Source organism: Ovis aries, chromosome 1, assembly GCF_016772045.2.
Source record: "Ovis aries strain OAR_USU_Benz2616 breed Rambouillet chromosome 1, ARS-UI_Ramb_v3.0, whole genome shotgun sequence".
Classification (NCBI taxonomy): domain Eukaryota; kingdom Metazoa; phylum Chordata; class Mammalia; order Artiodactyla; family Bovidae; genus Ovis; species Ovis aries.
Window position 1 is genome coordinate 77082332 of NC_056054.1, and position 16500 is coordinate 77098831.

General features: G+C 38.1%; 1 protein-coding gene across 1 annotated transcript in view; it reads left to right on the plus strand.

Annotated features, from left to right (window-relative positions):
* The window catches only part of PALMD (palmdelphin), a 58496-nt gene that overhangs the window by 27331 nt on the left and 14665 nt on the right, over positions 1-16500 (plus strand). Inside the window, exon 3 of the mRNA XM_004002223.6 lies at positions 3603-3727. Within this exon, the coding sequence (XP_004002272.3) occupies positions 3603-3727 (125 nt within the window). The remainder of the gene's footprint in view (positions 1-3602; positions 3728-16500) is intronic.

Genomic DNA, 16500 nt, shown 5'->3' on the forward strand with positions numbered 1-16500 from the left:
TACATGCAAAGCACTAAGCTGAGAATTAAGAATATAAAATATGTTTGATCTGCACCCTTAAAATGGTAACAGACACCTGAACTGATAATGACATTTATAATTTATACTGTGATGAACACTATATTTGAGGCATCAACTGCAAAGGGAACATAGAGAGAGTGGCTGTTCCAGTAATCATATTCTTCCAAGTTCTGCAGAAAATGGTTGGCTATTCCAAACAGCAACTAGGCATAATTCCACAACAGGATTCAAAAATGTGCAGAAGTATTTTAAAAATTGATTCTAAAATATGTTCACCAAGTCAAAAAAGCTCTGTTGGCTTCCGCAATTACCAGTCTTTCATTTTCTTCTTCATCTACTTGTCTCCATTCCAGTGACCATCCTCAGCACTTTCCTGGTTGCAAATTCTTTTATTAGACCTCAGCAACCCATTTTAAAAAAGACAGATGTTAATATTTTCAAAGTGCTCCTTCTGTATCAACAGCACACACACACTTCAAAAGAGTCGTGGGAATTCACTCTAATATCCTATAAGTCCGGAACTTGACATTCATACCAATGACTTTCTTGGAAAGGAGTTTCCAGGGCCATTATCAGCATTCTCACATTCAAACACTCCTGAGGCTTGTTCACTATGTATCATCTTGCTTAGTATCATGATCACAATTTCATGCCACCTAGAAACAGACTAACCTAAGCATACTCAACCTAGAAAACTTTTCTTATCTGGAAGTCTATTTAAATCATGGTATAAAAAACTAATTTATTCCTAAAGTCTCTGTAACTGCTGTGTAGAATATAGAAGTGCTGGGAAAAAATTGCCAAAAGATTTACTACACGCATGTCACTTATATTTTCATTTAGTTACTATAGATTTTGATCCTGAATGTCATTGCTGTGAAATAGATTTTATTCTATTCATCAGCCTCACAGACTGAAGTGTAAGTCTAAATTGTGACATAAAAGAAAAAAAACTGTTGTGATTACAATTTGTACCATATCATGTTGATTGCCCATCCAAATTACATATTTTATATTTAGATGCAAAAAATTCTCTGCCAGAGTTAAATAATTCCTGAATTATGAATGAAGTTTTTAAGGGTAAAATTAAAATTACTTTTAGTCCTAACCAGACTGAGAACCATGAATGAAGCCCAAGATAACCTAATTCTGTCACAGAAACCATTCACCACCCTCTGTAACTTGGCCTCATGAGACCATCCCATCTGAGTATTTCTTATAGTGATGTGGAGGTAATTGACTGAAACTATCCTTATAGGTGGTTTGTAGGAACTGTAATTTACTTTGATGATTGTCATCTATCTTCTTTACTGTGCATTAGCTATCATCATACTTCATCAAATAAAAATAAACTAAAATCAAGGTAAATTCTTAAGTGCTTATATACTCAGATTTTCTTGACATATTATCAGGAGATAAATCTTGACCTTTGTTAATAATACTTACTGTGTCTGTGGGAACATATTTTTATAAACAACTAAACAACTATAATTAAGGGAAAAGATAACATTGGGAGGAAGAATCTGGCTACAAATTGCAATAATACAAACTGCTCTTATAGGGTGTGCTGTCCACATGCAATTGCTTGAAACTTTGAAAAAGCCAACACAAATATGATGATCTGGGCTGAGGTTATTATTGATTTAATAATAGGCTCTATAGGCTATTAGAACCTCTATAGGCTTCCAGGCCCTCTCACTGTTTCAACTAGAACAGACCACATTTCATCTACTCTATAAATTGTAATTCCAAATAATCTGTATTTGCAATCAGTATAATTTTTTAATGTCCTTTGGTAACTATATAACCCAATCAACTTGTTTAACTTTCTTTTAAATTCAGAGATATTTGTAATCCAGTTGTATTAATTCTAGTATTAAAAAAAATTATTCTTACTTGCTTTCATTCTAATCATGGTGTTAGAGAAAGAAGTCTCAAAATAATAAGGAAAATTCTCATTTTTCTCTCCTCACCATTTTAGACACAGTACGTTCCCAGGGAACAATCATTGAACAAATAATTTTAAAGTGGATTAGATATATAGTGATAACACTTTTCTTCAGGGAGAAAAAGAGAAACTGAAACTCTTCAAAAATAATATTTAACAGTTTTTGCTTGAGACATGGACAAGAAGCTAGCTAAAACTTCTCTGAAATGTATAGGTCTTCTTCATTTGCTTTGTCTTCTGAAGCTCAAGTCCAGGAATGTAATTCTTTCATGCAAATTCAAGGAGACTTTTTTCCATCTGATGAAACATAAATCTTTTTTGTTTTGTTCAAGTTGACAGGAGTTCAACTCGCCAATATTTAAACATATTGATGAATTTTGTGGATTATATTATTGGGACAAGTAGGGGGGCTGAACTGAAGGGATATCTAGAACCTAAAGAGGTTCTCAGAAAAAAAGAAAGGATGCTGGGTAGGTAAAACAATAAATGTCAACCACAGACACTATCACTGAACTAGTTTAAGATGCAATAAAGGAAAGGAAACTGAAATCACTCAGTCATGTCCGACTCTTTGCCACCCCATGGACTGTAGCCTACCAGGCTCCTCAATCCATGGAATTTTCCAGGCAAGAGTACTGGAGTGGGTTGCCATTTCCTTCTCCAGGGGATCTTCCCAACCCAGGGATTGAACCCAGGTCTCCTGCATTGCAGGCAGATACTTTACCATTTGAGCCACCAGGGAAGTCCTTTTAAGATACAAAGCCACCTCTTGTTTTGCCCACCAATTAAATTAATTCCACAAAAGTTTTTTTTGTTTGTTTGTTTTTGGTTTTTTTTGAGCAGTCACTGTGTGTTGTCACTGGGATACATAGCAAATGGCTTCAAGGAACTTGTTACTTTGACATCAGATATGCATCCATCAACCCAACAAATAATATTAAGGCACTACCATGATAAGTTTCCTATATAATGTTAAACACACAGTAAACACAGAGTAGATGTAAATACTGGAGAAGGCAATGGCACTCCACTCCAGTACTCTTGCCTGGAAAATCCTGTGGACGGAGGAGCCTGGCAGGCTGCAGTCAGTCCATGGAGTTGCTAAGAGCTGGACACGACTGAGCAACTTCACTTTCACTTTTCACTTTCCTGCATTGGAGAAGGAAATGGCAACCCACTCCAGTGTTCTTGCCTGGAGAATCCCAGGGACGGGGGAGCCTGGTGGGCTGCCGTCTATGGGGTCGCACAGAGTCAGACACGACTGAAGCGACTTAGCAGCAGCAGCAGCAGCATGTGATTCTGAAGAAAGTGTTCTCTGAGGGTGAAGTGGGTCTGTCAGAGACAGAGGGATGCAGGGGCAGGCAAGAGATCTCCATAAAGAAATAGGACCTGAGCTAGACCTTAGAATATGCATAGGACTTAGATACATAAACACTGGCTTTATAAGAGGATCAAGAAGGGTGCAAAGTAGGAAACTATCAGATTTATTCAGGCAAGGAAGTGAGAGAAAAAAATTCTCTTTAATATATCCACTATTAAAAATAATAAGTTTGAAAGCATTTGGAATTTGCTTTTGGAGATTTTGGAATGTTTGATTGATACGAGAACATTTCTTTATGTTTCCTGATATCAGAAAAAGGCTTTGAGGGAGAAATGGCTTCTAGATGGAATCAGCAGTGGAAAAGAGCAGGAAGAGATGAAGAAGCAAAATCAACAAGACCAGCACCAGATCCAGGTTCTAGAACAAAGTATCCTCAGGTATGGCCCTCTCTGAGATTCTCCACAACTACCTATAACTTGACTTTGTCCCAGATTGAATGTATAAAAGCCATTCTCTTTTGTAGGCACATAATCAGATCTTCCAATTGAAATTCTGATACAGACTATGAAAACACACCACAAAGCAACAACATATATTTTGCTGTAAATGTCCCCAACACATAGCACCACGAAACTTATTTTTTAAATACATATGGGTGACTTACTCATAGCTCTCAACCCATTTTGTCATCTACAAAATGGTATTAATGACATCTATCTTTCAGAATTATTGGACAGATGAAAAATGCATGTGCTAAACTATTAGCAGCTACTTGAACTCAGCAAAAGATCAAAAAACAATTCTTCACAGCCTCAACCTTCTTTCTCTCTCACCTTAGGATAGGTGATGGTTATAAAGGCGTGTGCACACACGCTCTGCCTTATCACCTCTTCCCAGGCCCTCCCCAGTCACAACCAAGCTACTTTGGAAGAGAAGAGACTACAAGACTACTTCACTACCGTTTTCTCTCTTCTACTTCCCTGGTTGGTCATGGGGCTTGACTTCACTTCTCAATGTCTTTCCCTGCCCATAATTTACAATTATCAATAGTAAAGCGTCTGCAACTTCCGATATAGCGAATAAAGTTTTTAATTGGCATGGTTTAAAATGAGGTATTGGACATGAAAAAAACTGGAGAGCTCAAATAAAAGATGGGATTATTAATATTATTACAAAATATAAATAAGATAAAGGAAAGAGATGTAAGAAATGTCAAAAATCATTTTTTAACCCACACATAGAAAAAAGATGGAATTTTTTGGGTGGTATAATAATGACAATAATTTAAAGCCTAGACATCTTTAAAACATAAGTAACTTTCAAAACTTTACTCACTACAAATTTGTTATCTTTAGTGAGGACCATAGGAAAGATCTAGAAAATAAAAATATCCAGTATTTGTGCTATAACCACTTTTTGTCCAAACGCACCACACTGTGCAATCAGATTGCATTCGGCCTAAAACTGACAACATGGAAAAGGACTTTCTTTTCTCAACTGATTTTTATTTTACTAGCTTAATTTCATACACTTGTGAGTTTAATAGCTAAAATCATTTACGGTTCATTCTTATTCAGATGTTTTTAAAATTAAAAATTCTTTTAAAGTTATATCTTGTCACTGAAATGTTTATATTTATAAACCTCTTAGCTGTTTGTTCAAATATACATCTGCTTCTGAATGGCAAATAGGATATACTTCAAAAAATAATTCAATAAATGAATTCTACAGTTTGGAAAACTTGATTATTCATAAAGCATCTCTTAGCAAAAGCTTCCTAACAAAGTCTGGTTTCGCTGATGATTGCTTTCCTCATTCCTCCATACATAATTCTTATCTCTGAAGGAATCCTGAATTTAATCCCCGTAAATCCTCATCCTGTACAGATACTTCCTTGCTTTCCCTCAGAGCCCCTTCTTTGAAGTCTTTCCACATACTGAACACCTCCAACTTTCTCTGCATCTGATGAAATTGAAGTGGCTACATATACTCAAACTCCATTAACAAGTTTGGCTGCTTTCTGAGTAATCCCAGAGAATTTACTAGGACTCTCCTGATTGCTTTCAGGCCTTGCCTGAATGCTCTGAGAAGCACATAAGCTTCTAGTAGTTTTGGTAGTGACTTGCCTAGTTACAGCTCCTATGTGACCAAATAAGGAAGGAAGGAAGTGGAGAGAAGGGAGAAGAGGGAGAAAGGAAGGAAATAATAAGAAAAAGAAGGAAGAGGGAGAAAACTGAGAGGCATGAGAAGGAAAATGTATTTGCTGAATCATATTATGCACCAGGCCCTTTGCATATATCATCCCATTTAATTCTCATAACCCTGTAAGGCAGGTATTATAATCTTCACTTTTTAAAGAGAGACTAAAGAACTCACACTGTTAGGAAGTGGCAAAATAAGAAACCATCCAATGCTGCCTATAAGATAATGGCACACAGCAACCTCTGTGAACTGAAAAGGAGTGATCTTATTGGAAGTTTTTGAAGCATGTAATGTCCCGTGGTTCTCCTTTCTCTACAAAGCCTTTACAACACTCGGGACCTTCTTCTGCACCCAGTTAATGTTTTTGTTGAATTACCAATTAAATGTCTGTTTATTATCCAATTTCTGGCATCTCATTGAGGCTTTATTTTAGATCTTTAGAATGTCATTAACCCATCAGTGCTCCTCTATTGGAGAAGGCAATGGCAACCCACTCCAGTACTCTTGCCTGGAAAATCCCATGGACAGAGGAGCCTGGTGGACTGCAGTCCATGGGGTCGCTAAGAGTCAGACACGACTGAACGACTTCACTTTCACTTTCCACTTTCATGCATTGGAGAGGGAAATGGCAGCCCACTCCAGTGTTCTTGCCTGGAGAATCCCAGGGATGGGGCAGCCTGGTGGGCTGTCATCTATGGGGTCGCACAGAGTCAGACACGACTGAAGCGACATAGCAGCAGTAACAGCAGCAGCTCCTTTATTAACACCAAATGATTTTAATCCTCAAGTATAAATAATAATAGCAGTAATTGTTGGTTCTTAAATAGCCTTGTGTAATTTATAAAGCACTTGGACTTCCATTAAGTCATTTAATATCCACAGCAATCCTAGAATGAAAGCATCAACACCTCCATTTAATAGATTAGGAAATAGGCTCAGAGAGGATAAGGGACTTCTTTAAGATCACAGAGCCAGTAGAGGATAGATTTGGGTCTCAAAACAAGTCGGGTTCAATGCTCTCCAGCTGTAAAATTAATAGGGAGCTGTAGGAATAAATGCTCGGAAAGCAGTAAAACACCTAACAGCAGACTGCATTGTTTAAGGAATAGGCTTAAAAAGATGCATTTGCAAAGATCTAGTAATGAATTTACATCGTTGTGACCCATAATGGCATGTCTATCTTATTTAAACTCTTCAGGGAACAGAACATTCTAAGGCAACATACAGAGACAAAAAATACCTATCTGTGCTTTGACAGTATTAAGCAGCCTCCGCTACTGCCCAGCATTATAGAAATCATGTTCCAAAGCAGCTTTACCTGGTAACTGAACAATTTCTTCACAGATATTTCCAAAGCTGCTAAATAATCAGGTGCATGTTTTAAAATTCATTCTTTTTCAGAAACAACCACCCACAGTACTTAAGGAGCTTTTATTACTGCTAAATACAGTACATTTTCCTGTAAGCTCTGAATGGCAACCAACTGATGAGGCTGAACTAGGCAGAGCCGTCTTCTTTCCTTAAGCAGAGGAGGTATCTCCATCCCTGGATGTGATTTATCACTAACTTAGGTGCCTGCTTAAGAGTAACATTTGCCATCTGCCAGGTCTCTCAGCTACAGGATGAGATTTTAATAGGAACATCAAAATAGAAATGTTGCTATTACCTCAGAGACTGTAGCAAAGCCAAACTACCCATGAAGTGTGCATTTGTTTTACGTCCATGGTTTCATGAGATCAACTGAAAAAGCATGGTCTTTGACATTCAAATCCCTGTTCTGCCAACCATAGTTCACAAGCCTGGCCACGTTCTTTCATCCCTTCAGGCCTCAGTTTCCTTGTCTGTAATAGCAGACCATCATAAGCCACTTCACAGGGCCGGGGTGAATGAAGCAACTTCAAGAGTGCCTGATTCATGGTAGGCGTGCAAAAAACATTAGATACTGTTTCTCACTAGGAAAAAAAATCATTTAAATAAGGACAGTGCCTGGAGCTTTGGAGATTTTCATCTTACTGCCAAGACTTATTTCTTTGCACTTTGCTGGTGGCTCAGTGCAATGCAGGAGACTTGGGTTCAATCCCTGGGTCAGGAAGATCCCCTGGAGAAGGAAATGGCAACCCACACCTTTCTTTATGCTAAGACAAAGAATCTTTTTCTTTGAGTAGTCTAAGGTTATCCCCCAACTAGGATTCTTTCCATTTGGAAAATAATTAATTGGTTTTCTTTACGGTTTGAAGACTAAAATGTTAATATCAGATAATTTTTACAGAACATTTGTTGTAGACTAGGCACTGTACTATGCACTTCATTTATATTATTTCATGAATTCTCACAATCATCTTATGAGATAGATAACATTTAACAGGTGAGATTTATAGAGGTTAGCTTGCTCCATGTCATACAACTAAAAATTTAAGAGCCAGAATATAAAATCAAATTAACAGTCCTAATCATAAAAACAAACAGTGTTCAGGATCCACAGCAAAATTTTCCAAAAGTTAAATCCTGTAAAAGCTATTCTCTATAGTATTTTTGGTCTTCTCAGGTGATGCTAGCAGTAGTAAAGAGCCCGCCTGCCAATGCAGGAAACCTAATGAGGCATGGGTTTGATACCTGGGTCAGGAAGATCCCCTGGAGAAGGGCACAGCAACCCACTCCAGTATTACTGCCTGGAGAATCCCACGGACAAGCAAGCTACAGTCCATAAGGTTGCAAAGAGTTGGACATGACTGAAGCAATTTAGCATGCATGCACAGAATTAACTTCCAATCCATGCTATGACTTCACTCGTATATGCATCATTTTATAGAGATTTATATGATTTTATCATATTAAAAACACTCATAGGTTCCCTGACTCACACATAACCTTTAAGTAAAGTATGTCTGCACATTTATCCTCTCGCTTTTCCTTTCAGAGAGAGGCAACATTTCAGAAACTAAGTGGGTTTCCATGGTTTTTGTTTCTGAGTCACACTTCAGCTCTGGAACAATATTCATGAGCACTCTGCCTGGTGCCCTGATTAATACCTCAGGAGGAAATGTTCCCAGGAGAAAAACTATATTGAACATCTTCTGAATCACTTTGTTCAAATTAGGGTTTCAATTTGCCTCCCCAATGAGCCCTTAGGGTGACCACTGAACCATTTACTTCCTGACTGTAGGCACAGGTGCAAGTCGAGCACTGACTTCTCAATCCAAACTTCCATGTGCACAGATTGTTGGTGGCTTAGAAATCCTGTTCTGTCACTTCTGCTGCTTTCCTCCATAAAATACCTACAGCCAAAAGACACCACAAGCACCAAAAAGAGTCCACAGGAACTATGTCATTCACTTGCCAGGTTCTTCTTTGCTATCCGGCTACCCTGAGGTTCTCCAGGACTCCCTCTGCCAAACTGCCTTGCACCAAGCTCCCTACCAGACACTAGCTATTTTCTGAACTGTGTCCAAAGACTCCTGACTTCAACTGGAGCACACAGAGTGCCTGACAGAAATGTCATAAGCATAAAATGCAAAAGGTTAACTGTCAAGGAAAATGATACAAATACATTGCATTCCCTTTGAGAAAGATTATCTACTTGTGATTAAATGTTCCCGAGTAAGAATTTTTGTTTTGATATTCCAAAGTACCCTTCTGACCGTCTGCCTTTCCTTAATGCACTTTCATTTGTCTCCAAATAGATAGAAACTGCCTTCCATGTATAGTACTGATAGGAAGGTGCATGTGAAGCAGTGGATTTCTATGGGATTGCATATCATGAGAAAACCTGGAAAGTGGGCTGTTACAGTAGCTATAGGCATCCCACATGACTTCCACAAGAAGTCTTTTTTCCATAAGAAAAATTCTTCCACAAGTGGAGACAGAATAGTAGAAAATGCATTCTGCTCAACAGTATATAAAGCAATAATCTACTCAGTTAACTCAAAAGATGGCAGGTGAGATTCAGTTTCAAAAGGAACCCAAGCATTAATGCAGTAATATAAGTTAAATGGCTTTGTTGCTGGTTCAGTTCAGTTCAGTTCAGTCACTCTGTCATGTCCGACTTTTGGGGACCCCATGGACTTCAGCTCGCCAGGCCTCCTTGTCCATCACCAACTCCCAAAGTTTACTCAAGCTCATGTCCATTGAGTCAGTGATGCCATCCAACCATCTCATCCTCTGCCGTCCCCTTCTCCTCCTGCCTTCAACCTTTCCCAGCATCAGGGTCTTTTCCAAAGAGTCAGTTCTTCACATCTGACTCAAAGTATTGGAGGGGCCAAAGTACTGGAGTTTCAGCTTCAGCATCAGTCCTTCCAATGAATATTCAGGACTGATTCCCTTTAGGATGGACTGGTTGGATCTCCTTGCAGTCCAAGGGACTCTTGAGACTCTTCTCCAACACCACAATTCAAAAGCATCAATTCTTCAGTGCTCAGCTTTCTTTATGGTCCAACTCTCACATCCACACATGACTACTGGAGAAACCATAACTTTGACTAGATGGATGTTTGTTGGCAAAGTAATGTCTCTGCTTTTGAATATGCTGTCTAGGTTGGTCATAACTTTCCTTCCAAGGAGTAAGCGTCTTTTAATTTCATGGCTGCAGTCACCATCTGTAGTGATTTGGGAGCCCCCAAAAATAAAGTCTGACACTGTTTACATTGTTTCCCCATCTATTTATCATGACGTGATGGGACCGATGCCATGATCTTAGTTTTCTGAATGTTGAGCTTTAAGCCAACTTTTTCACTCTCCTCTTTCACTTTCATCAAGAAGCTCTTTAGTTCTTCTTCACTTTCTGCCGTAAGGGTGGTGTCATCTGCATATCTGAGGTTATTGATATTTCTCCCAGCAATCTTGATTCCAGCCTGTGCTTCATCCAGCCCAGCGTTTCTCATCATGTACTCTGCATATGAGTGACAATATATAGCCTTGATGTGATTCTTTCCCGATTTAGAATCAGTCTATTGTTCCATGTCCAGTTCTAACTGATGCTTCCTGACCTGCATACAGATTTCTCAAGAGGCACGTCAGGTGGTCTGGTATTTCCATCTCTTTCAGAATTTTCCACAATTTGTTGTGGTCCACACGGTCAAAGGCTTTGACATAGTTAATAAAGCAGAAGTAGATGTTTTTCTAGAACTCTTGCTTTTTCAATGATCCAGCAAATGTTGGCAATTTGATCTCTGGTTCCTCTGCCTTTTCTAAATCCAGCTTGAACATCTGGAAGTTCATAGTTCACATACTGTAGAAGCCTGGCTTGGAGAATTTTGAGCATTATTTTACTAGTGTATGAGATGAGTGCAAATGTTGCTGGTTATGGTTTATCAAACCTTAGCTCATTATTATTTCTATCCAAATTTAACCCCTACCTAATGCTCTTGTTTCCCTGTGCAAACCAGTTATCCCTTAATGAAATGAATGTCTCATCAACACACTGATACATGCTACATGGAAAATATTGCCTGCTAAATATCTCTGCCTTCCTGCTCTGACCTAGCCAGCCACATCTAACATCACATTGCAGGGAGACAGACAAGCCGCTCTTCTATGACAACATAAGAGCGAAATTAAAGAGAAAAAATTGGCAAAAAGGTAGGAAAAAAATCCCCACCATTTGTTTCTTCTTAAATTTGCTGTAGCCTGGAAACACTCAAGAAATTATTCTGAGGCAATTATTTGAGTTGAAATCATTCCAAGCATGTTTTTCACTCCGCATATTTGACTAACTGGCTTACAGATTTGTAATAGTTCATCTGTAGTTGTTTTCAATTTCCCAGATATTCTGATTATTTTTAACTCAAAAGCTTTTTAAATTTAACAAAAGAAGCTATTAACCAAATTTTCAGCAAAAAAAAAGAGGGAAAAATCTATCTCTCCCACAAAAAAGTACAACTCCTAGCTATGACTACATAGCTTAATGAAGGAATGATGGATGATGGATGGATGGATGGACTTGAAAATACTACATATATGAGAAGACCATCTCAAGACTAGACAATAACTTGGACATCAATAAACTAAAAAGGAAAGCTTTGAATTAAAAAAAAATAGTGTCCTTGGATCTGAGACACTTGTTGATGGCATGTTTTACCATCTTGTCATCATTTTACCTTCTTACCTTTCCCCCTTTTTAATGCGGCTTTTTATTTTCTTATATTCACTTCCCAGCATTCTCTTTTGCTCATACTTGCCAATCTCATGTTTATGTTAGTAGAAATAAGAATTTAAATGTTCACCTAAAATAAACACTCCCCCACAACAATGGTAGGCTAAAAGGCAGATTAGAGTCACCTCTGAGAGTGCTCCCATCACCCGATTGCAATTCAATAATAACAACTATCCTTTACGGAGTACATATTACATAATAAGCATTATTTTGAGAATGACAATTCTTTGGGGGAAATCTGATTAAGCTTGTTTTACACATAAGATCACTAAAGCACAGAAAGCCATGAACCTTATAACAGATGACCTAGAAGTCACATACAGTCACACACAGATCTTTCTGACTCCAGACCTTGTCCATCATGTTTCACACTGCTTATTCCTTATTTAATAAATAATGAGCATTTATTAAAAACCTGCCACATATGTCTTTATTCTTCCAGAAGCAATTCAAGAATCATAAACTCCTCAAAGCAAAATTTTATGTGTGTTTACCTCTGTTTACATTCTTTAACTTTTCAAAGAACTCTGACATTAATTATCCCGTTCAAAATAATATTCAGTAACTTGAAACACAAATTTAAGGCTGTTATCAGGGATGTCATAGAACTATGACTGTGAGTAAAGAAAGAACAAACAACTGAACAATCTGGAAAGTGGGAAGAGCGTTTGTTTCAGTTATCCACCTTCCAGGTGGTGGGCATGAAGAAAGAAGGTTCAGAAGCAGAGACTCATGTGAGAGAAAGGCTCTATGTTGCCATGGGGCCTAGGCCTCCCCATTCCCCAGGAGAGTCCCCAGAGACTAAATTTACAGCTCGGAAAACTTCCACACTACCCCCTTGCAATGCCTCTTTTGTCTGACATAAAGCAAATGCCACTTAGTTCATTTAGACCACCCAAGGCTAACTGGTCTTTGTTGGTTATTCTATGTTATATTGAGCTTGGGTTTTATATTTTTGGTATTCAAATAATAAGAGTCCTGTTCTTGGCATCAAGTATGAACAATTAACACTAGGAGCAAAGTAAAACTGAAGTGAATAGAAGTGAAAAATACAGTGCCTTCTCTATAATACTTTTAGAGATAAATGTTAAGGGTTACAAGACACAAAGCCAGTAATTATTTCTAAATGGAGACAGTCACTGGCTGTATATATCACTGAATATGTTTTGTTACTTTATAATATACAAGTAGTATATTCACTAAAATATTTTTCCCTTATGACTTATTTTTTTAAGGAAAAAAACTTTCCAAAATCATGGATAAGTGTATCTGCAGTTAACTTCCCATGACCTAGCTACAACAGTATTTGAAGGTCACTCAGGGAATTCATGCCACCTATGTAGAGGTCAATTTGAATTATTATTATAGTTATTCAGCTCTTAATATGTGTTTGGCATGTCCTGCAAGGTTCTCTCCAGGCTCTAATTAAAACCACACACCCTGCTTCTGTCTGGCAGAACATTTGAGAAGCTCAAAAGTAGCCAATTTGCCGTATCACACCAACATCCAGGGTGTGGGTTTATTTGCGTTCATTTGAAAATTACATTTGTAACCTGGACATAAAAGCACCTGATTCTCTGAAAACCAGTTTGGTGTCTTGTTTTTCATGGCACATGCAACCCTTAATTTACAAAATATTCTGAGTAAGAAGATTTGCTTTTCTGCTAAGTCATTCTCTTTTGACATTACCTGCCTACCAGGCAGTTTCAAATCATGGGAGTATTGTCTGCCCATAAGATAATTGTTAACATTTATAGAGTTATATTAGGAGATGATATTCACCCATGCAAAAACTGCCCCCATGTAAGTATGTTATTCAGTTTTTCTAAATATCTACTCTGTTCCCAATTATCAGAGCAAACTGACACTTGTTTCAATGTCCCTGTCAGGCCAGCTCTCCGCCTGGAGTTATCTTGAAGCTATTGCGCTGTATTTGCTCGTCCTGTTCTTCAGTGCTCAGGATTAGAGGCAGTAGATCTGGCTTGGGGAAAACAGTGTTTGCTGTATGCCAAATGCCCTTTAATTCTCTGGCAGACTTACCCATGGCATGTGATTATTTGCACTGGTGTGTTAGAGCTTTCTTGTTATACCCATGCTCTTGAGCAGGGGCTGATTGTAAGGCAATTCTTCTCCTATGTCCATGCAGAGGGGTAATCTCCATCTTTTTTGATATATTTTTGTTTCAGCTTGGTGAATAAAATGTGCCTGACATTTAAAAGTTTGTTAAATGTTTGATGAAATTTATTGGACCTCAACTTTAAAAGTAAAACAGCCTATATTCATCTCTATTACATACCTTTAATTTTATCGAGAAAATACAGCTTGACATTCTCATTGGCCACATTATCTATAAAGATAAAATATCTATAATCTCTGACCCATTATAACAATGTAGCTGCCCATGATATGTGATCAACATACTATAGTCAAGAATATCTGACTGAAGTCATCAGCTGTATATACTCAACAGTATCCATTGCAATTTGAGCTATTTTTAGATCAGTTATGATCTAAAGATAAAATAAGATTTCCTTTTTTCATTGCAAACCTTAGCCTTTCAGTATTAACTGGTTATTTCCAACACAAACAATATCAGATTTGATGTGTCATTTAGAAACACATAAATTCTTTAACTACCAGGAGCAAAAACTGATTTATTTTCTATTTTTACTGGTAAACTACCTAAAGTGTAATATACTAATGACTAATTCTGCAAATCAACAAAAAAGTTCTGAAAAACAATTCATAAAATTTGTCACATCAAGATTCATCCTCCATAAGGTTATGTAATAATTTGCACACTGGTTTTATTGCTTAAAAAACTCTAGAAGAACAGTGGCTTAAACAATATTAGAAAGGTTCATTTTCCTCCCACACATACCAATCCTAGCTGGGAGAAATTCAAGGGAGGGGAGCAGCAATGTTACATAAGATGATCAAGAAACCCTGTTCCTCTCTGTCTTGTTGTTTTGCTACCCTCTAAGAGATGCCCTTGGTCAAGATCAAAGGAGGCTGACCTCACCACGTCTGCATTTCAGCTTAGGAAGGGGAAGATAAATGGAGGGCAAATAGCTCTATTTTAAGGATATGACCTGAAAATTGCAGAGGTCACTCCTGCTAGTATCTTATTGGCCAGAATTTAGTCACATGATATCATTTAAATGCAAAGAATGGGAAATATAATCTGCAGCAGAGCAGCAGAGAGACAAATAAAACTCAGGGAGTTTTATTACTAAAAAGAACAGGAGGAATGGACTTGGGGTGAGCGTATGGAATCAGCAGGTTGTCAAGGCAGACTAGCACATTCTTTCATGAATTAGACATCATTTATTAAACAGACACTATCTCATAAATATTATGAATATTCTAATAACGCTGAAGCACTGTTATTGTTTTCTGACTAGAACCGTATTTTCAAGAACGGATGTGTCCCTGAAGCTATAGTAGCACAATGCTTGCTCTAAAATAATTGATATTAAGGTTGAAGATCAAATCTAAAAACGGACCTGGTAGATTTTCTCTTTCACTAGATTTGTCAGAGATGGCCCTCCTCTCCTTAGAAAACTGAGGAGGAGAGAGGGGTAACTAGCCCTCATTGAAGAATTTCTCCATGTCAAACCCTGTGCTGCTGCTGCTGCTGTTGCTAAGTCACTTCAGTCATGTCTGACTCTTCGCGAACCGATGGACTGTTTCCCGCCTGGCTCTTTTGTCCTTGGGATCCTCCAGACAAGAATTCTGAAGTAGCTTGCCATGCCTTCTTCCAGGGGGTCTTCCCCACCAAGGGTCAATCCTGCATCTTTTACATCTCCTGCACTGGCAGGCAGGTTCTTTACCACAAGCGCCATCTGAAGCCCTATTGAGGAACTTCTCTATGCCAAGCCCTGTGCTAAAAACTTACAAACATTATCTCATTTACGTCCTTAAGACAACCCTTTGTGCATACTATTATTATTCCCCAAATGAGAAAACTGAAGTTTGGAGGGGTTTAACATTTAAGCCAAGTGTGTTAGTTTTGATAAGAGCTCACTTTCTATTTCCATGAGTAGGGCTGGAAGAGAAAAAGTGGACCTTCACACACAAAAAACTCCAAAGCGTAGGTAAACCAGCAGCCACCTCCTGTTTTCCCAAGATTCAGTGCGGAGGAAAGGAAAGAACCTATGGCCCAATGGAAGAGTCAGCGGTTAAAATTGCTCACCACTCCTCACTGAATTCAATATCTTGTTGGAGGCAAACTTATCTGAGAGCCTGTGACTCTCCAGAGAAACTAGATTCTTCCTTATCCAGCTTGGGGCAGGGTTGGAGAGGTGGTCCTAGCACTTCTATCAGTATTCTCAGAGGTACATCAGCAGTGGCCTGGCCTGGATCTAAGACCTGCTGGCTCAGCCCATCCCAGAGAAGTGTAAATTGGGACCTCTCTTTGGGTATAGTCCTACCTTTAATAATAGAGCTTGTGATACCAAGACACAGGTAATTCATCAGTGCTTTCAAAGTAAATAGCTAAAGCCAGTCATAAATTTAATCTCAAACATAGCATTGGTGATCACATTCAAACTGTGGTATTATAATCAAATTGCATAACTGGTTTTATATTTAAGACCTAAAGCTTCCATTACTTTGAACAATAATCTTATGACCAAACAAATAAAGTGTCTCTATAAAGTAGCACTGGTTTATGAAACCTCAGACTCTTTGAAAAAGGATATTCTAAGCACTCTTACCAAAAACCAAAGTCAAGCAACCAAAGAGAAAAATGAAGCCTGGACTTTAATCCTGGTTGTACTGACTGGACCACTAAGCAGAGACATTCTCAGCACAGCAAAATCATTCTAATGAAGATCAGGAAAGAAATATTACCTTTAG